This window comes from Barbus barbus (genome assembly GCF_936440315.1).
Source record: "Barbus barbus genome assembly, chromosome: 29".
NCBI classification, from domain to species: domain Eukaryota; kingdom Metazoa; phylum Chordata; class Actinopteri; order Cypriniformes; family Cyprinidae; genus Barbus; species Barbus barbus.
Window position 1 is genome coordinate 22,357,355 of NC_136757.1, and position 22,605 is coordinate 22,379,959.

Genomic DNA, 22,605 nt, shown 5'->3' on the forward strand with positions numbered 1-22,605 from the left:
CTTTCTTTTCAAAATCAATTTTTTTCTGTTATTTTGATGTCATACCCCAACAAGGAGATGCAAATATATAATAAAAATGCTCTAAAAATCACCAGTATAATATATAAAGAATATATATAACAAAATATACTTTAGAGCAGTGGTTCTCAATTCCAGTCCTGGGGGCCCCGTGCTCTGCACATTTTGCACGTCTCTCTGACTTAACACACCTGACTGAGATCATCAGCTCATTAGTTCTGTTCATGGATCTCTCTCCTAACGAGCTGAAGATCGCAGTCAGGTGTGTTAAGTCAGGGAGACATGCAAAATGTGCAGAGCAGGGGGCTGCCAGGACTGGAATGAGAACCACTGCTTTAGAGTTCATATTAAATATCTTTTTTCCACTTCACCTTATTGAAAATGAAGCATTTTTGCATTGATAATAAGAATTGAGGGTAAAATTTGTTTAACTTTCATGAATATATTGTCACAATGCAGAAAATCTCAATGGCGTGACAATAGACATTTTCTTTAAGCCAAATAAACTTTTTTTTTTTTTAAATGATTGGATGTTCTTGACTGATTTTATGATTCACTCATATAGTATGTGTGTGTGTGTGTGTGTGTGTGTGTGGGTCATTGCATTGCTTCTGATTTCTTATAAATCTCATAGGTTTCCCTAACACTCAAGTAAATCAGATTCTAGATCGCATTTTAGAATCAGCAAGAATAATTCATTCGACCTGGGTCCTTTTTTTTTTTAATAAACTTTAGTTTCCCTCCCCCTGAATGAATTCATCTGGTTGACCTGGGGTTGATTTTTTTTTATGAAGCTTACCGGTGCCCATTAGGGTTCTGCGGTATGTGTGAAAGATCTCAGTGGGTTTGAGAGAGAAGCGTGTGGTCACCGTATAGCCCGAAGTCTTCCCCTGGATCCACTAATGTGGTTACTCTCCTCTCTCTCTCTCTCTTTTCTCTCCTCTAGACACAAATAAATAAGTGATATTTTCATTAATCCTTGCCTTCCTTCAAAATAATATGGTGGCTACTTCATAAAACATTGATGCCAATCTTTCATTATTCATTTTGGGGGTCCTGTTCTTTCGTTCCTGAAAGGAAATGAGAAATGGGGGGGGGGGGGGGGGGGGTAGACACAGAGTGACAGACTGGAGGGAAGGAAAGGATAACATGGTGGATGACAAGGCCAGGCAGAGTGGCATTTTTGCATTATGTTTTATCTCCGTTCTGGCTGAATGCCATTTCCTGCCGGTGTTGGAGCTTATAGCTCAGCCAGGGCTAAGTAGCGAAGTGTGGAGAGGGAACACATATCCCAAACATATTTTCTGATTGACTCACAAGTCTGAGACACGAACTGAACATTTTACCTTGTATGCAATAATAAACATAAATGCCAATATACTCAGTACAGTGGATCTTCCACTCTATATGTTTTATATGGAGGCGTCATTGAATGAATGATATTGATACATGCATCCCAAATCCCCTTTGCATCTAATTTGTGGTTAGCCTAATGGATGCATGTATGGCGTACATAAAAGGTCACTTTCTCCCCTTTCCCATGGCCCTTTGCCTTCATTAAAGCCCACCATGAAAGCCTTCACTATTGATTTGTGAGTTTCTCAAGGATGCACTTTGAACTCTCCACCATTATGTAGAGATAATGGTTGTTTGCATGTAGTTTAGACCAGCTACGTGTGATTTGCGACCTCTGAGCTAACCATTCTGACGATTGCGTGGCAGAAAACCCTGCTGGAACGAGAATAGGTGTATGTGCGTTTGATAATGAGCACCTAATTTCCTAATGATGCTAAATGACAAGGATGGCAAGCCATCCGTCAAGCTGTTCAGCGGGAAGAATGGACGAATAGGTCCTGTAAAAATGAGGGATATTAGAACTATGGAGTCTATGTTATCAAGCCCAACCAGAGCTCAGCGCCATTGCTGGAGATGAAGGACCTTATATGTTTAATTAGCCTGTGGTTTGTGGGACAACAGGTCAGAAATGATTTATACTATTTGTGATTTCAAAAATATGTTCTTCCTTTCTGAATTAGAGAGAAATGTTTTCGGTATCGACCTGCGAGGTGACAAAGATATTTCTGCAAATTTTTCTGTAATAATAGTAAAGGTTAATTACTCTTTTTTTTTTTTTCTCCTGTGTAATTACTTTAAGTACAGTTTCACAGCACTCACATTCACATTTTCATGGAAATGCACACATCATAAACAAAATATTCTATAGCTCCACCAGCAGCGTATGCAATTATTCTCTGATTTGTATGTGTTCCAACAACAAACCAACATTATTGACTTTATAAGCGGTTTCGATCCCCGCCGCATCAACTTCATCAATTGCACAGACTCTTTGCAGATGCTTGGCTGTACTTACATCCGGAAGACGGAGCGAGGGAGGGAGAGAAGGAGAGGTTATACTCAGTCAAACCCGTTCAACCCTGCACGTACCTGCCCGGCGTGTGGCGAGCCATTATGAATTTGCATGCAGAGGTGCTATATGTGTAAATGGCTTTGTAGAGCTCCATTGCGCTGAGTGATTTACCTTTACTGCATAATACCGCAGTTCCAGCTTCTCCTTTGCCGTTTGCAGCCAAAGTTCTCTCTCTCTCTCCTCAGTATGTAGTAATCTGTCACTCGTTTAATACAAGAATGAGAGACAGAAAGCAGGGAAGTCACCATTTTAATCTCTCAAGCAGAAATTAAAGCCCACGCGATGTCCTCTGGCGAGCTCATAGAGGAAGAATTACAATCGGCTTTACTAATCTACTTTACTAATCATCCATCAGTTAACATTACATTCCATCAGTTAACTGTTTGAATTGTTCTCCCTCCATGAGTGTTTTACTATTTTCTGCTGAATTATAATGAACTTTGTTAATAGTTGGTTTGACTTTTACCAAGTCAGTTTCATAAATGCAGAGACGTTTGGCTTTGACCATGTGTGCGTGTAGCCAGTCGCGTGGCTCGTGCAGGCGATCTTTGGCCAGTACCCAGCTGCCCCTGCTTTCCCACTTACCTCCACACACACGCACCTGTCAATCAAACACATTTGCTGAGGTGCCACTAGACATCTGAGACTCTTTGGTTCCTTGTTTGTCTTGTTTTGTACCTCATGTTGTTCTCTTCTCCTGAGTGCAAATCCACTAAACTATATCTTCAGACATCAGATTTGAAATGTGAGGGATCTCGTCATAACTATTGTATTTTAATATCTATTCTAATCAAATCTATTAACATAGTTACTGACATATCGCTCAAGACTTACTGATATAAAAATTATAATTAAAATTTATTTGCAGTACTGCTTAATATTAAGCTTAAAATGTGTTTTAATGTCATTGTTGATGCAGATTGTATGATCTTTGAATAATATCAGTCTTTGAATGCAAGATTTTTAAAGTGTGCTTAAAGTATAGTTGCAATAGTTCGACTTTAGCACAATCAAATATACTTCAGTATACCTTTAGTTGGACTTCAGCACTACGTCCGCACAATCAATTCCAAGTTCCAATTTAGCAGACTGTAAGTATACCAGTTTAGTATACTAAAAGTACTATTGCAGGGTATTTTTATTAAGTACATTAATATGTAAATGTATTCGTAGTATACTTAGCATGAAATAAATGTTTTTTTGCATCAATGTCATAGCCATTGTCAGTTTTTACTGGTAGTCGGGGTGGACTGGGAATGGTCTATGTGGACAGTGTGTCTATATAGTACATTTAACTTCTCTATTTCCAACAATAAAAAAGATTTTGCTTGATAAGTGTCACTTTGTTTTGTAATGAGTGGTAAACCTGCAAGGCTGGGGAGAGTCCTGTGTCTCCTGTCCTCACAGGGACATGGCCGGTTGGCTGGTATGTTGTTCTCTCGTTGTAATTGAGATGTTTCAGAGGCTCCAGTGTGGCATGTGGCACTGAGGGACAGGCCAAGAGCTCATGGGGAAAAGAGAGCATAGTGCTGTCTGTCTGCCTGAGACAAGATGGCTTGGGTCAATTCAAAACATACCATGACCAATATACCCCCAAACATACATACCTCCCCACAACTTCCCCTCTGCGCCTGCACCCACACACACTCCCTCTGAGAGCCTGTGGCGGGGAAGTTAATTGGCAGCATCTGTTGTCTAGGAGGCAGCATACCCTCCCAACCCCCCTGCACCCCCCCTGGGCATCTGGAGACACCAGCCTGGTTGTGGGCACCAAAAGTGATGGGGGGTGGATGGGTAGAGAGCGAGAGAGAGGCAGAGATACAGAGAGCAAACTTGCAGCTGGCACTCTTGCCAGCGGGGATGTGGTCAGACAGGCTGGCAAGCTGTGCTAGGCAGGGACGCCCCCAAGGGACAGATGGTTTACAGATCTGGACAGGATGCAAGGAGAGAGAGAGATGAGATCCTGACAAATGCAAAAAATTACTTGCTTTAAAGATTAAAATGCAGCGCTTAGAATTTGGCAGTATAATTAATTTAACACAAATAGGGCAAACCATCAAAATTCTCATTTTTTTGATAGTTCTAGGCCTTAGACTTTCAGGTAATAAGTAATAGAAGCATTACTGAGATGAATGATGCTGCTGCTATATATTTGTGTGCAGTAGAAGAACTGATTAATATGCTGTGGAATTGCTTAGTGTAGTGTAGGATAGTGAAAGTTGCACAACACAAGATTCTGAGTAACTGGAAATTGAAAGTGGTCATCATATTTGATGTTTAAAATATAGCTTTGTAGATTTTGAACAGTGAGATCTATTAACCAACACAATCAATTCTGCTTTATAAATATGGTGTTTCAATGAAACATAAATACAAGATTGTTCCGATGGAAGCCTGTTTCTGCCACTGAATTTAAAATAATGTAATTAAACCTTTTTATCTCACAATTCTGACTTTTTTCTCAGAATTGTGAGATATAAACTCACAACTGTGAGAAAATGTTAGAATTTAAAACTCGCAATTGCAAGTTTTTTAAGTTCTGAGAAAAGAAGTTGGATATGAACTCACAAATTGCTATAAAAACTTTCAACTTAAATTTTATTTCTCACAATTTATTTAGCAATTCTGACTTCATAACTCATAATTGCTTGATTTTATCTGGAAGGTCTGACATTATAACTCACAATTGTGAGTTTATATCTCACAATTCTGAGAATTTATTTTTATTTTTATTTCATTCATTCATTCATTCATTCCGTGGCAGAAACCAGCTTCCATACCTTACACTCATTTTAAATGGAAAATAATGCTGAAAGACACATGCATTGGCAGATAGTGGTCGAAATATAATGTTGCATAGCTATAATTGCCTGTTTTATCCTCAGAAATTCCAACTGTACTTTTCACATTCCATTTGATTAGGCCAAACGTGCCATAAAACGCATTGATACAATATTTTAAATTGTTCTCTGATATCTACATAGAAGGTATGTGGCTTAGGTAAGGGCAAAAACTGGTTTTACATCTCCATTTACAACCCTAGGATTTGTCCCTAGAATTAAATGGTCTGTTATTACCTTATTTGTAAGGGTCATGAATAATAATGTTGAGCTCTGCTCTGATTGGCTGTTTCAGAGTGCGGCTCATTTCAGTAGCTCACACAGCAGGAAGGAAACACGGAGGAAAATATATATTTCAATACATTCTCTCGCAGTTATATCATTAGGTAATTATACTGTATATAAAATACAGGCATCAGGGAGCCGCTATTAATATGCTTTCGAATGCACAAATCTCTTTTTTACTTTCACTTTCGATATTTGCGATCGCACGTGCTCTGTGTAAACTACAGCGGCAGTACTTACCACACATTCTACAAGATCAGATGTTTGTCAGTGGTGCTCAGGATCTGTAAATCATTCGCCATCATCCTCAGTCATCTCTCCTTACTCCTTACTGTAATGTAACAGCTAACCATGATCCTTTGGCTCATGTTATTTTATTAGAAAGCGTTATTTGCTTTCCGTGCCTTTCTGAATACAGACACCAACCCATCCCTGCACATCACATCTCCTGCACAGCCTGGAACATAACATTTATTTCTATGATCTACCATTTTTTCTGTTGTCCTCGCTTGTTTCTTCACAATACCTGCAGAACTTCTGATGTTTCGGCTGTTGGGGTCGTGACTATTAGTGATCCCAACTGTAACATCACAGTCGGTGTTATGTTGTGATTCGCCTATTTTTCAGTGGTCTTTTGCATTCACAAGATTTACATAAAAAGGTGGAAACAATGGTGTTTGAGGCTCATGGTATGTCATTTCTGTGTACAGAACTGTTATTATTCAACTATGCCAAGGTAAATACAGTTTTCCATTCCATGGTACCTTTAACTGGATTTGTACAGCCACCGTATTGAGCCTCACAGTTTCTCCCATTGAGATTTCTACGAGTGGTCCATCTCTTCCTTCCCTACTGTGTCTGCTTTGACTCACCAGCCCTCTGACCTTCATCCGGCTTTTACCTCTGTCTTGTGCTGATATCACTTCCTTTGAGACCTTATTTAGCCGAGTGTGTCATTGTTTTGATCTTACAAGAGTCACCTTGTGTGGTATTGGACAAAAAAACACAGCTGACATCATCGCCGTCCCTGTTTACATTACAATAGCAAACATCACCGGCTTACCGGCATCTGGCATGCCTTGACATCACTCAAGTCAAATCCAGCTGCCCATTCATCTGATGAAAAACAGATCTACTTATTAATATGAAACCCTCAGTGTCCACCTAATGTACAACTGTGGGGTTTATTCCCAGAAGGCTTTATTAGATTACGCAGTTGAAAACTGCTCTTGCACGCTAGCATATATGAACACTTTTCCTGTTGACTGTGAGAAAGACAAATCAGAAGTGATATTTTGGTGGGTTTATGAGGAGAGTAAACACTATCACAGTCTGCTCTCAGCATCCTAACACCAGCACTGCCCGGGGCTACATTAGCCGGCGGGCCATACCTTACAATACTACTTCCTGCTTACGATCTCAACTTGGACCTGATGCTCACATCTAATGGAACTAATGTGGATGGATTTCAGCTTGTGTCTCTGCCATCTCACTTGCATCTCCCTCATCCCTCTGTTTATCCATCTCTCAGTCTATCTCAGCGCCATCTCTATCAGTGTCTGTGTATGTACATGTATGTGTGAGTGGAGTAGAGATGGAGTGCAGACTGGCGCCAGGCTGTCTCCTTGGGTCCACTCCACCTACTCTGCTGGTGCAGTCAGCCAACACATCTCAGCCGTCCCCCGGGAAAGCCGAATAGAGGAAGAGGGGGAGGGAAAAGAGACGGCACACCTGCATCAGAGCATCACCCCCCCCCCCCACCTCGTTTCATATTACAAACACTTTCGTACTGTGTTTTTGTCATGTGAAGTGTTAGATCTCACTAAGAACATGAGTCACCATCCCAATAATCAGGCTTTGATGTTCTGTTTTTTTATGCACAAATATTAATATAAACATTATATTTATACATAAATTTTATTTATATGTATAAAGTGCTGTATTTATATTATATTAATTTAACATATAATTAATACAATATTTAATATATTTTAATCTTTATATTAATATGAATGAAAAACATAAATATTAATACTATTACCAATACTGACTGGAGCTTTTTCATACAATAATACTTGTAAATTGTCGTAAAATTACCGGAATTACTTTATTGGTAAATACAAAAATGCGCTGTTCACACAGGCAGCAATGTTCCGTCTTTTTACTGATAAAGCACCATTCACACATCCATTTCAACATCATTAACCAGAAATGACCTCTTAACGGCTGCGCCTCCTGGTGTTGTGTTTGTAAACATGGAGGAGACATCGTATAGACGACTTCAAACCGAACTACACAGCGCAGAGTAAATGCGTCATGTGCATCAAAAATGTTATGATTGGCACAGAGTAGACATCTTACGTGAACGTGTTCTGAAATCATAAGTGTACATATCATATCAGTAATCTTCATTGTACGTCCACACACAGCATCATACACCGCAATTTACTTTTAATGTTACAACTTCCCGTACTGGTAAATTGCCAAAACAAATTTAATGATATTTTTAAATGAAAAGGTCCTTGTTCATACATGATCTCTTAATGGTAATTTACCAGTAAAGACTTCATGTGTGAAAGGGGCTTGTGATGAACATTAGTCATCATCCCAGTAATCAGGCTTTAATTATATGATTTTCTTCTACGCAAATATGAATTATTATTCATTTACTTACACTTATTACAGTCCATGGTTGTAGATCTTTGAATAATATCAGTCTTTAAATGCAAGATATTTAAAGTGTACCTGAAGTATAAGTAAATAGTTCGACTTTAGCACAATAAAATGTACTTCAATATATCTTTAGTTGGACCTCAGCACTACTTCCACACAATAAAATTGCAACTAAAATTAGTTGTTCCAGTTTAGCAGACTTTTGGCCAGTTTTACTAACAGCGTGCGCCAGCGCAAACTGTCTTTTGGCGTTAAAATAGTACTGTCAGGTTTTACTAAAGATGTGCAGTAAAGAAATAGCACTTAAAAGGCATGGACACTGTTTTTTTTTGTACCTGACCTTACTGAATATGCATTTCTAGGTGTTTCCCTTTTAGACGCAAAAGTTATAGGAGGAGAGTATTCAAATGGAATTTTTTCCACATGTATTAATTTATTTAGAAAGCAAGAAAACACATTGTCCAAACATATCGTTTGACAAGCCATGTTATTTTTAATTTACTTCAGGAAAGAAAAGACGACTTGGAACCCCCAACAAGGAGTAACGCAATACCAGGTCTATCAAAACCTGGTATTTTTTTGCCTCCGGTTCTTTTCAGCGTACTGTGGCTTCTTTATTTCTTTATTCTTTATGTGCGACTAAGCTCATTTGTTCTGCACTTGGTACATTGCGTTGGTCGATATGTAAATGTTGCGTCTGTGTTCTTTAATTTGCACGTTGTTAGTAAATCACCCCCAGAAATTTCCAGGCCCATCTGCGCTCTCGCGCTAATATGCCGTTTTGTAAAACTGGCCCTTAAAGTTGTAGTCCAATAGTACAGTTGCAAGGTATTTTTATTAAGTACATAAATATTTAAATGTCTTTGTAGTATACTTAGCGTGAAAAAGATGCCCTTTTTTGTTGTTGCAAATTATGTAGGAACAGTAATAGATTAATTTATGACAAGAGTGCACCAAGAGTCTGTGATAAATCTACATCATAACAGGAGTTCTGACCTTTCTCACAAAAAGTCTTTATTTCCTTGCCTTGTTTCCTATCACAGGTTTTAGCAATCATCATATGTTATATACCATTTGAAAGCTTAAAATCTCAAAATTCATCCTGTGAAAACCATTTTGAAATCAGACATTGCATGGCACTTCAAAATGTTTTAGCGGTCAACCCCCCACCCACCCACCCCCCTTAGCGGGGGTGTCATATTACAAAATGTATTACGGTCTTTTAGAATCTAAACTTTTTCTTGACAAAATACATATCGTTGGAAAGGTCTGAGTCTCAAGATTCCATATTTGGTGTTTATTTTGTTATGGATGTAATATTGATAGATTTGTGACAGAAATGCATCAACAAAAAATTCAATGGAGTTTGAATGGCACCCGGTGGCTGTTTTTGGTATAACGCCTAAACAAAATTGCATATGAACCTCAATTTTTTTTATATCAACTTCAAATTTGGAACACAACTTATGTACACATATGGCTTTAATTTTGTAGCAATTTTTGATTTTTAACTATTTATTTTAATATTTATTTTATATAAAATAAAATAAAAATAGTATAATACATTTGTTTTACAGTAAATTTAAAGTTATATAACTTTTTAATACTTTAATTTTAATAAATGATTTAAATTCTTCTTCTGTAATAATCTGCTAATTGTCTTCTTTAAAAAGAGACCAACCTTAGGTCTGTATTCAAAAGCGTTCAGGAATTATAATAATTTAAGTATGCATAGTGCACTTTTTCGTGAATTTTCAAAAATGGGGATGACAGATAAGGGGTTAAGTCCGTGGGACTTTTCAGCCGTTTTATTGTCCTCCAAACTCCGATCAATTAGAAAACCAGTAGTACACCAATTTTCATCAAGCCTCATGATCTGATGTACCATTCATGTCCACAGCACAAATGCGTACACCACTAATGATGACTTCCAAACAGGTTATCCAAATCCCATCTGTTATTGTTCAGACAAACAGGTAGTCCTGACCCAAAATCGCACCAGAAGTTGACACATCGAACCTCCCAAACAAGCTAAATATTTTGCAAGCACCATAAGGATGAAGTGTTTACATTGCTTGGGGAAATTATCCTATGAATAGCTTACTTATTGCACGGGATAGCAAAAGGCATTTCAGCATTACCTTCACCTTCATGTAAACAGCAGAGTAGCTTTTTACTCAAATAACTAAATGTGTGTAATGGGAATTCTGACGACACCGTCTGTGCCCTCATAATCTCAGACGTCCCAGTAGACCCGGGGGCACTCAGGTGGGGAAAGTCGGCAAAACCATGGAAAACCGACACGTAAACACATACACAGACATTCACACCAGGGCACCTCTTAGACGTCACCCTGTCTGGCTGTTATTGCCCTCTTTTCTGTAATGCACACCTGCCTCCACCTCGTACAGTCTGCGAATGGATGTGTGTACGTGCCCTGTGTGATTTCTGCCCCTGTGCCCCATGAGGGGGCATGGCGCCATGTTGGCTGGTTCATAGGGCTCATCTGCTCTATGATAATTACCCCAGACGTCCCTCAGCACAGCAGGGCAGCTACTTACCACTGTGGGGTCACACTTATGCAAACACACACACAAGCATTATATTACCACTGTTAGCCACTGCTGGATGAGGCTCACTATAGCCTGATCACTATACGCACACCCTCACACACACGCAGACCATTACGCCGCTGCTACAGATGGGATGAGCCACCTGGGACATGCAGCCCCGCGTTGGGGTGTTGTGGAGTATTTTACTGATGACGCATTAGTGAGTGAGAGAGGGAGATCATGAGCCTCATTGTGTGCAGGCAGACAGGGTGTGGCCCATGTTTTTTCCTCCCTTTTTATAAGTGTGATGTAAGATGAGTCATTTTGGATTAAAGGGTGGGTCAGCTCTTTGAGGTCCTAAACACAAGATCTATGGCCATCTACTGGCCAAGGAAAGAGTTTTCTGTCAGTGCTTTCTGATGTGCATTCATTCACCTTTGTGAAGTGTAGAGGTTGAGATGTTAGCAAAAGATCTCCGATCCTAAATGTGGAGTTTTTAATTTTTATTGTTTTGGAATAAGTTATGCTCACCAAGGCTGCATTTATTTGATCAAAAATACACTAAAAACTGTAATATTGCAAAATATTATTACTATTTAAAATAACTTCTATTTTTCTGTTTTAATATATTTTAAGTTATTCCTGTGATGGCAAAGCTGAATTTTCAGGCAACCGTTACTCAAGTCTTTAGTGTCACATAATCAAAATAAATAAAAAATAAACAAAATCAATCTAATATGCTAATTTGGTGCTCGAGAAACATTTAAAATATTTTTGTGGAAACCGTGATACATTTTTTTAAAGAATGAATAGATAGAAGATGAATAGAAGGTTCAAAAGAAGTTTCATTTTTGTGTCTATATGTACAGTATATATCTGGTGTGATTAGCTAAATTTGCAGGCATTTACAGCTCAGGTGATTGACTCAAAAAGTTAAATGAGGTAAGAAACACATTTCAGATTACATACTTCTGAACGGTTCTGCACCAGTTGAGCAACTGTGATTGAGATGAATGAGACTGCTAATGGTTAGCTTTCTCCATGCATTATAGACGTCTTTGAGTGTAAGTGTTATTAGGTAATAGTAGGGATTTGGATTCACCATTTTTTATTTTTTCAATTTCAGTGCATTTACGTGCCTTCGATTGCATTGTTAGAAGTGCTTCAGGCTCTTGAAGTTGATTCGTAATGAGAATCTGTGCCGTTGACCCTCTGCCTGTTCTCTCTGTCTGTGGATGTTGCTTCTTATAGCATCAGTATAGACGCTATAGGGAAATCTCATCTCTTCCCACACACAGCCAATGACAAGGGCCACACTAGCCACCTGCACACTGCTGGAGCCATCCGGTAACTAATTATCTGAAGATTACCGTTTTCATGTTTGTTCGAATTTCCTTGCGCTTGTTTGTTTGTTTTTCATTTATTTAGTGCCCATTGATTTCCATGCATTTGCATATGGGCCTCAGTTGTTAAATGTCCATAAACCTCAGTGAACACTACAAGACAGAAGCTTGTCACCCTTTCATGTCTGTAACAGCCCCGGATCATAATGTGTTCCATGTACGCTTGTGAGTCACGCTCGTAACTATGTTTCCAAAGTTGTTTGAAATCTGACCGACCTGCCAGGTGTGCACACCGTCTCTGGCAAGCAAGAGAAATGAGCAATATGCATAGAAGAGAGACCGATGATATGTATGCCTGAATAATAGGGCAAGATGGTGGAAGATGCTGCTGTTTAAAAAGTGCTTTTACTGTTTATTTTACTTGTATTAATGTTAAATGTATTAATGTTAAATACTAAATCAAATATTCTATGTACATTTGTTTATTTTAACAGTTTCGTTGAAAAACGGAGTGATAGACTAATCAAATAACAGAATCCCTTAAAGCTGAAGTTATTAATTATTTATAGGCCTATTGTTTTAATTGAAACCATGTTGTAGTGGCAGTAGACTAATTATACAGGTTGAATGATTCCCCAATTTGGCCTATAGGTGATGTTGAATAATGAACATGTTTTAAATGTGCATCTAATTCATGGAATTCTTAAATAATTACTTGAATTATAATAAAGATTAAATTAAATAATATGCTAGCAACAAATGGGGCATCTTACCTCAAAGGTCTCATTTTTAATTTCCACTTAATAAAATCTATATATTTTAGATCATTTAACCTCAGACTGTTCAGATAAATCTTATTTGTTGATGTTCAGATCAGGGTTGTTATAGTTAACTAAAACTATATATATATAAAAAAAAACATATTTCATTTCAGTCTTTAGCCAAGGCAAAAAATCCAATTTTATTTAAGTTTAACTTAAAGTACTAAAATAACTAAAACATAAAAACTATACAGACACATTTAAAAAAAATAATAATAATAAAAAACTGAAAACAATCCTGAAAACTTCAAAATTAAAATATAAAATTAATTCAAAATATTAAATAAATTGCTGTGTGAATGAGTTTGTGTGAGGTCAAACAGCCAAGGATGAGATGATCTCGTAATCGACACAGTCTGTGAGTTTTGTAAAGTGCCCCACAATGTGGGCAACACAACAGTAAGTGGAGCTGTGAGTGTCTAAAAGTGGGCAGGGCAGCAAGTTCCTGTTTTGCAGTGTGTACTAAATTTAAAGTAAAATAAAAGGGCCTGTCCTTTATGTCAGGATGTGTTTGTACCAGCCAGAGCAGCATTAACGTGCCCTATGCAGAGCTGCCGTATTGATTAACCACTTACCGTTTAGCCTTTATAGCTCCTATAGCCTTTGGTGCAACTTTCTGTATTTTGTTCAATAGTAATGAGTGCCAAATCTCTCCAGCGCCCCTGTACGCAGACCGCTTAATCTCACAGCTAATCTGAACACCGACACACCCGGGATATCCATATCCTCTCTCCGTTTAGTTTTTAAGACAGGCCAACGTGTAATAGTGCATCTGAATGTGCTGTTTGCCATTCCAGTGTTCTAGTATTATCCACCCAATATCACCCCAGAGGTGCCCGGACGCTCTTTTTGGCGGGCAGCAGTCGTAAAGAGCGCTAGGTTGGAATATATTAGCCTGAGAGTTTGTCTCTTTCTCTCTCTCAGGGGTGTACGTTTATGATCTGAGCTGTAATGAGTGGATGATTTACGAGCTGTGAAGGCAGTATGATGGCCTGGACTCTTAGCGCTAATATTACACGTGTCCCCCTGCGCTTGTGAAGAGCACTGCATCTCAGACTCCAACACACGTGTGTGTCTGTGTGTGTGCTTAGTGCACGCACTTGGCATGTTCAGCCATGATACCACTCAATAGCTCATGCTATTCTGCAGAATTCATAAACACTTGAGCTCAAATTCAGCTATGCATTTCAATCTAGTGAGGGTAATAGATCACGATAGACTCCGATTTAATCTGTCACTGCTTATTAAAGACAGTAAACCCCTATAGGCTCATTTAGCATCAGTAAAATAAAACGCTGTGCTGTAATCAATATTAGGAGCCTCTTGTAATTCATTTTTGTGCCGATGCCTTCTTAGAATGAGACTAATATAAAAAATCTAGTAGATGTTAAACACTGAAACTTTGAAACAATTTTCACTGATAATTGAGCTGGTAAACTTCACAAATGATTACGAAATGGCGAGCTATAAATTGAATTAAACATGAAATTTTAAGTAGAAAATCTGAAATAGGTTTTCTTGTAAAATGTACTTCAGTCATTTTTGTTTTATTTACAACTTCGAAAAAAAATTTGGGCAGTGTAGGTTAGCAAATCTAGTTTGTCAGTGATGTTTGGATCACTTAAACAATTTTTAAATGACTTTGGAATATTAAATCAAATAACCATTTTACATTATTGTGGGCAATATTAGACCACAGACTTGTTACTGAACATGTTAGATTCATGGATCTTGTACATTAATTTTTTATGTGTTTTGTATTCTGCATTGTTATTGCAAATTCTGCTGATTTGTGGCCAAGATTGTAGAAAAAATTACTTTTGATTGTCTTCAGCATCAATAAAATTTGAAAACTATAACCAATCAGTAATGTTTTGCATCAAATGCCATTGTTTATTTTGTTTTTAGCAAAAGTCCTTTTACGTTACAGCTATATACTTTCCAGCTTGTTGTATATCTTGCTTTTTGAAGATATAAAGAAAAAAATACTTCAATAAAATAACAATTTACCAACTCTGGGCAGAAGATAAAATGGGTAAAAAAATCCATAGACTCAAGTCATATCTAGAGTCCAGAATATCTTGGAGACCTGGAAACCGCCATCATGACTTGTATCTACTATGATTAACCAGCACAATATACAATGTCTACCCTCCTCCCTAAATTGGCTAATTTGGACCCCAGATCCTAAATCCATTCTGCTATCTCTGATCCTCCACATGCATTCAATGCTTTTCACCATTTAGAGAATCACACAGTGAATTCTCACGCCAAAAACCCCTCATTTCAAACATACCATCGCACATGGACAGCTCGACCACAAAGCAAGTGAGGTTGCTTAGTAACTGTGCCATCCAGTGCTATTCTCCAGTCTGATTCATGTCCCAAATGATAGATCAATCACAGGAGGGCCACTCCACTCCCTCTACCTCTCACATTACTGCGGAAAAATCCAGAGAAAAGAAATGGTATCAAATGTAAAACAATAAATGCATTAGAAGAGAGATCGCTTGTTTGAGCAATAATTACACAATACGGGCCTACATCCAAAGTCAAAAGAGCCTGCACAGATCTGAGAGTATCATTGTCGTGATGAAATGTAATATCCGTACGTGTAATAGATCGCCTTTTTTTCTTCAGCTGTTTTTGTCAGGAGGATGAGAGAAGAATCGTGGCTCTTGACAGCTTCGTGCTCATATTTGAAACCATTTAACCTTCACAACATTAAGCAGATGACAGCCAGTGCTCTTAGAAGAATAGGGGAGGGCGACAAATGCCGAGCGAGAGAGACGGAAAGAGTCAGAGAGACAGGAGCCACTGAGATGACCTCTACGCTTGATTGATTTGAGAATATAGACAAGATGTCCCGCTCCATATGAAAGCTAGCAATTTTCCCCTTCGTCTAGTTCCCTTCAGAGGAAAGCCGACAGCCGCCGCGGCATCAAAGGCCCCGTCGTGTTCCTGCTAACGGAGTTGAAAAGCGCTGCGATGGGGAATGACACCTCGGTATGGGCCGGCCTGTTTAGCTAACAGCACATGTGCACACACACACACACATGAACAGAGATAGAAGCACTAGTCGGCGATAGCCCTGTCCGCTCGAGTTGAAGAAACTGTAGGTTTCTTTAGCAAGTTATGAAAACTCTTTCATTTTTAAAGTCCATGACCTTGAGCTTCAGGCACTGACCTTTTCTCTATACGGAAAGAGAGCCTGTGTGTGTGTTCCTCAGGGTGGGGAGTGTGTATAAAAGGCAGAGGCGTTTGGTGGGCAGCTCAATCGTTAAGCTGTGTGTGTGTAGTTATTGTCCACTGGCCTGTTTTGTTTTTCCTTCAGACACACAGTGAGATAAATGTGTTTTGGAACGGGGGGCATTGTACCACATCCACCAGCACAGGGAGGCATGGGGCACTATCATTTAGATAAAACAAATTACCAAGAGCCACAGCGAGAGAGAGAGAGAGAGAGAGAATGATAGACGGGAGAACATACATTGCAGCGAAGATAGAAATACACCCAGCAGGTTTGAGATTCACCAGGCTCTCTCACTCTCTCTCTCTCTATCACATAGAGGGGCAACACACAAAGCTATTTTCTCTGGCCAATAGCGGCGCAGGAAAGGCGAGCAGTAAATTCCCGCTGGGTAATTAAAATCAATAGCCACGACTCGCTCAGTAGCCAACAAGGTCAAACGCTGGAGAGGAACCAGGATAGTGCCCAAACAGATAAATAAAAAAATAAAGTGAGGTGTCACGCTGTTTCATTAACCCTGCGTGGGGAGAGGTGTGTGTGTGTGTAAGGGCTAATGTCTGCTTGGCAGGGTAGTCGGGGTGCACGGCAAACAGCCGCGGGTCCTGAACCTAACCCCACTCAAAAGCAGGCCAAATACTGCAGCGAGCACATCTGACCCTGAGCATGAGACTCACACATACAGTATACACATATACATACTCTATATACACAAATGTGCATGTATATAAATGAAATATATTTGAAATTAGAAAATATGGATGTTGAAGATTTAGCTGTTTTAGGACCATTTTAGCTTTGGTGTTCAAGAAATATTTCTAATGAATTATTAGAAAATTCTTCAGGGTTCTCTGATGAATAGAAAATTTAAAACAGCATTAATTTAATATAGAAATGTTTTTGTAGCATTATAAATCTCTCATCGGTCACTTTTGATTAGCTTCCTTCTAATGTCCCTGCGGAATAAAAGTATTAATTTGTCTTTAAAAAAATTATATATATAATTTTTTTTTATTCAGTATATAGTCTCAGGCTTTCGCATATTTTTCTATTATAATGTTATATGTTTATTTTATTTTATTTTTCAAATGCAAATCATAACATCGTCTTAAAATTGAATTAATTGCATAATGTTTTAGTAAAGTTTTGAACAGTAGTGTATATATCATGGTGTTTTTTGAACGCTTTTATTAAAAACAAATACTGATTTTCAAAATGACAGGAATAACAGTAGATGCATTACGGTAATTAGAATACGGGGATAAAATATACCTAATTGCCTTAAAAAATAATAATAATCATGAAAAATTTTAATGGTCCTAAATGTAGGCCTTGTTTTGATTGTGCACAAAATGTATTTATTTATTTTCACTTTTGGGATGCAGGCTGCCTTTGGGAGATTTACACACAAATTTAGGTTTAGCTGTGTCTATTCAAATGAATCAATTACTGTATATCTAATAATTGTTTCTGAAAATTAATAATGTTTTCGGTTTGTATTTTTAAGGGACATTTGAGCTTAACATTGTGTCTGTGACTGGGATGGGTGTGTGTTAAGATGTAAGTAACAGACAGTGAAGGGTCATGAGTTTGTTCGTGATGTAGTATATTTGTCGCCAAGCCTGACATGCATTAGAGATCATGTAATGTGTCAGTGAGTGTGTGTTAGCACTAGAATGTAGTTTGGACCAAGCAGGCACCTGTCCTGTGTGTTAACACTCTTTTGAGACCCGTAGAGATACCTGTCCCCCAGAGGATTTCTCAGCTTGATCGTTCATTTGCTGTCTTTTCCTCCACAGAGAAAAGCTAATTCACTTTCATTTCGGCTCAGCGGTTCACTTTGTTCTGGGAGCAGAGGAGTCTGGGAATGAGTGCGTGTACATTCTGCGTTGTGTGTGTGTGTGTGTGGATGATGCTCTGTTATGTTGGCTTGCACTGTGTGTGGTTGTTTCATATCTGCATAGATTTACATACAGTAGCTTTATTTCTTGCGGGGTTCCTAATGAACATCAGGGTGGAGCATGCTCTTTTAAAACGGCCAATCACAGTGCTGCACCCGAGGGGCTTGCTAATACAGGAAACAAGCTAAGCAATGCATATGTTGTATGTTGGTTGCTGTAAACTGCCTACCTTGACAGCATTTGGAACAGGCCTATGATTCTTTAAAAATTATACTTATGTAGCTAGCTCACTTTTGAAAAATGGGCATATACTGTACCTGTAACATTTAGTTCCATTTAGCATGTTTCTAATATAATGCAATGCTATTTTATTTTTTTTAATTAATAAATGAATGAAATGAGTATGTTTTGTAGCTTTGGACTGATGGTGATCAATGTCATTAATATATTAAAATGTTGACGTAGATTAATGCAGAATCAGAAATATTTCTTATTCATTTTATATCATAACCTTTCTTAATATTAAAATGTTTAAAATCCTAAAACATATATTACCAGGTTTAAGTATAGGATTTTGATTCTCATATTTTCAAAATAGTCTCAGGGTTTTGTATTTTTCAAATATAGGCCTATAATGCAACATTTTATTTTAGTATTTAGTTTATTTATTTTATATTACTTTATTTATTTATTACATTTTAAATGATAAAATAGTATGCTTAGCTTATGAATGAATGAAATACGGAATGCATTGTCATATTTGTTATTAAAACACACAGATTAGTGCAGTAATCAGTAATATTTCTTATTCATTATACAATATAATTGTTCTTAATATTAAAATGTTTGAACTTATATAACCAGGTTTACTTGGGAATTTTGAATTTCATATTTTCAAAATAGTCTCAGTCTTTTGCATGTAGCAGTTTTTTTTATTTCCATATGTTAAATATCCTAAAAAGTATATTTTCAGGTTTAAATATGATTTAGAATCTCTTATTTTCTACATAGTCTGAGGATTTTGGATCCCACTGTTTATGTCTGTGTGCTTGAATGCATTTATGCGTATGAGTCAGTGAAGATAAGGGAACAGGTGTGTGTTTAGAACTTTTCAAGCGTTCAAACAAAGACACTAACCCAGTTCCATCAGTGTACAGTGTGTATGCGAGTTGTTTAGTAGAAAAGAATGAGATGGAAGGACTGGAGGCTGATTTTAGAGAGCTGTTTCCTCTCTCTTATCAGTATGGCCGTGTGGAAGCTTCTGTGCTGTTCACATAGATAGCATCTCCATCTGATCTCTCTCTCTCTCTCTCTCTCTCTCTTCCCTGTCCCACCGTCAGCCCAGCCCAGCTCTGATCTTTCCTCTCTTTCTCATCTTCTCACTATCTCCCTCCCCCTGTTATTCCCTCCAATGCCTTCCATCATATGTTCTTTGCCTGTCCTTCACTGCTATTTGCTCTCTCCCTCTCTCTCTTTCTTTGCAGATGTGCAGAATTACCTTCACCAGCACCACATAAAACTGATTAACAGCACAGTATATCATTTTATATGCAAATAACATTGCTTTCATTGTTCAGGCTGCTCATTGTGCACTGCAGAAATGTTTACAGTTTGCTGGTAGTATTTGCCTTCATCTAGATGGGTTTTTAAAGGGAGAGAGAGAGCTGACTGAACAACAGTACTGTGACTGTAGGAGATGTAGAGGATTGATCGGCCTGCAAGTTTCCAGATTTTTTTTATTTTCTACACTTTATTTCATTTAGTCTTCTCTTCTCACCTATCTCTTTCTTTTATTTTATTTATTTCCTGTTTATTTTGTTATTCTTTTTTATTTACTTTTCTTTTACTTTTACTTTATTATATATATATTTTATTTTATTTATACTCTTTTTGTCACTTCATCTCGTCACCTAATCTTCTCTTCTCACTTTTTTTCTTATTTTATTTTGTTTTATTCACTTTTCATGTCATCTAATCTTCTCTTCCCTTTTCACCTCTTTCTCTTTCCTGTTATTTTTCTTTAGACTTGTTGCTGTTTTATTTCATTTAAACCCTTCTTCGCTTAATCTCACCTCATCTAGTCTTCTCGTCTCACCTTTTCTCTTCTTTTTTATTTTATTCTCTGTCATTTTATCTCATCCTCTTTTCTCTTGTCACATCTTTTTATCATTTAATTATTTTTTATTATATTGTAAGTAAATAGTCTTGTCAGACAGCAATTGTCTGTCACACCCAAAGATTCTCATTTACTACCATTGAGGACATGAAAAGCAATTTGAAACACATTAAACTTCAGTAATGTAAGATATTTCCCAGTGACAAGAACATTAGGCAGGAAATAATGTAGGTTGGGAGTTTATTTTATCAATCAAGACTTGATTGAGTTGTGATCGTGACGATATGGCTGATTAAAAATAATATTTTCCTCATCTACGCAGCCTTAGTTACATCAGCTGAAAATATCATTACAGAGAATGTTTTTACATAATAATTATTAAATATTAAGAACCCAAACTTTGTGTTTCTTCAGAACAACCTCTCATTAACCCATCAATGTTCACTGAGAAAGCAAACAAGGCGCATTTCATTGTTATATTGTCTTTTTTTCTTTGTCACAGGCAAAGACTGCCAGCCAAGAATGTGTATTACTATCGCTGCCCCGACCATCGGAGGAACTACGTGATGTCTTTCGCCTTCTGTTTCGACCGCGAGGATGACGTTTATCAGTTTGCGTACTGCTACCCTTACACCTACTCCCGTCTCCAGCATTACCTGGCCAGCCTGGAGCGCAGAAATCTCGATTACCTGCAGCGAGAGCAGCTGGGCCTCAGTGTGGTTAGTCACTGCATGTTTGCACACTGCGTTACTACACGTCTTTGTTGCGTTTTAGGTGTTTCTGTCAGTGTGTATTATGTTAGCATCTTCCTGTATCTGCTGTGTACTGCACACTCATTTTCTTTAAGGGGCGGACACATGTAAGTGTCTTTTGAGGATGCACGACTGTGTGTGTGTGTGCATGATCTGCACAGGTACCAGATCATTCACATTGCCTACAGTCCCGTCTCGCTCTTATCAAATAATTGTAGAGGAAAACTCATTAGGAATGCTCGAGAGATTAAAGCCCTCTTTTAGGGCCTTCATCACTTTCACGTTCGTCAAGGAGAGCCAGGTACGGGAAGCCACTGATGAAAGGACATTTATTGATAAGAAATATGGTGTCAATGAAAAAAAGAAATCAGTTTCACATGAAATGAGATTTGAAAGGGAAAATATATCAGGGGGAAAATAAATGGCAAAACTATATGTTAAAGCCATGCAAGAACAGAAATACAGACTTGAGGGTGAATATGGTGCTGTTATTTTTTTTTTTATTTTTTTTTTTAAATCACCCGTTTCAATTCATTCACTGCATAAACCCAGATCAGTTCTGTAACCATATTTTCTGTCTGTTCAAAAGTCTCTCAACTTAAACATGTATTAATGTTTTTGCATTAGATATCAAACCAAGGGTTATTTACATTTATTCATTTAGCTGACGCTTTTATCCAAAGCGACTTACAATTGCTATATAGGTCAGAGGTCGCACACCTCTGGAGCAACTAGTGGGTTAAGTGTCTTGCTCAGGGACACATTGGTGTCTCACAGTGGATTCGAACCTGGGTCTCTCACACCAAAGGCATGTGTCTTATCCACTGTGCCATCACCACCCCTGTATGTATAATTTTAATGTATTTGTTATGTATTTTATGTATTTGATCAAAAATGCAGTAAAAACAGTAATACTTTGAAATATTATTACAGTTTATAATAACTGTTTTCTATTTGAATATATTTTCAAATATAATTTATTATTGTGACTGCAAAGCTCCAAACATTACTCCAGTTCTTCAGTTTCTCATGGTCCTAAAACAAGATACAAAGCATACTTGGTAATGCTGCTGCTACATGATATAAGCAACTTGTGGTACTATTGTTTTTAATTGAAGTGTTCCAGAAAAATCTGGATTTTTTTCATATATTGGAGGCCTCTGAATTGGTTAATTTTGAGTAAGGGTCAGTGTTCCTATTGTTAACTAAAACTATAACTTTTTTAAATAATTGTTATTAATTGAAACAAAGCTGAAATAAAATTAAATCTAAATATTAGATGATAAACTTAAAAAAAACTAAATGAAAATTAGAAATGTTGTCTTGGCAGTTAAACTAAATAAAATACGTTTAGTACTAAAATGACTAAAAATAAAACAAATAAAAAATTTAAGCTAAATAGATATGACAAAATTACATTAAATTACTTAAACTGAAAATGAAAAATATTATTATATACTATAATATAAATAATACTAAAATAACAGGTAGAGGTTCTGAGTTTTTAGTAAAGACAAAAAATCCCTCATCTAATGCAGGGAAAAGCATTTTTAAATGTCTGAATACTTTTTTGGCCACTGTGCATCCCTTGCCATTTCATTAGTATGTACACTCAGCCTTTTTATAATT

General features: G+C 37.5%; 1 protein-coding gene across 2 annotated transcripts in view; it reads left to right on the plus strand.

Annotated features, from left to right (window-relative positions):
- agbl4 (AGBL carboxypeptidase 4) overlaps positions 1–22,605 on the plus strand; it is a 343,262-nt gene that overhangs the window by 169,974 nt on the left and 150,683 nt on the right. For both annotated transcript variants that reach the window (XM_079383835.1, XM_079383836.1), the window contains exon 5: positions 20,727–20,943. In XM_079383835.1, coding sequence (XP_079239961.1) covers positions 20,727–20,943 — 217 coding nt within the window. The remainder of the gene's footprint in view (positions 1–20,726; positions 20,944–22,605) is intronic.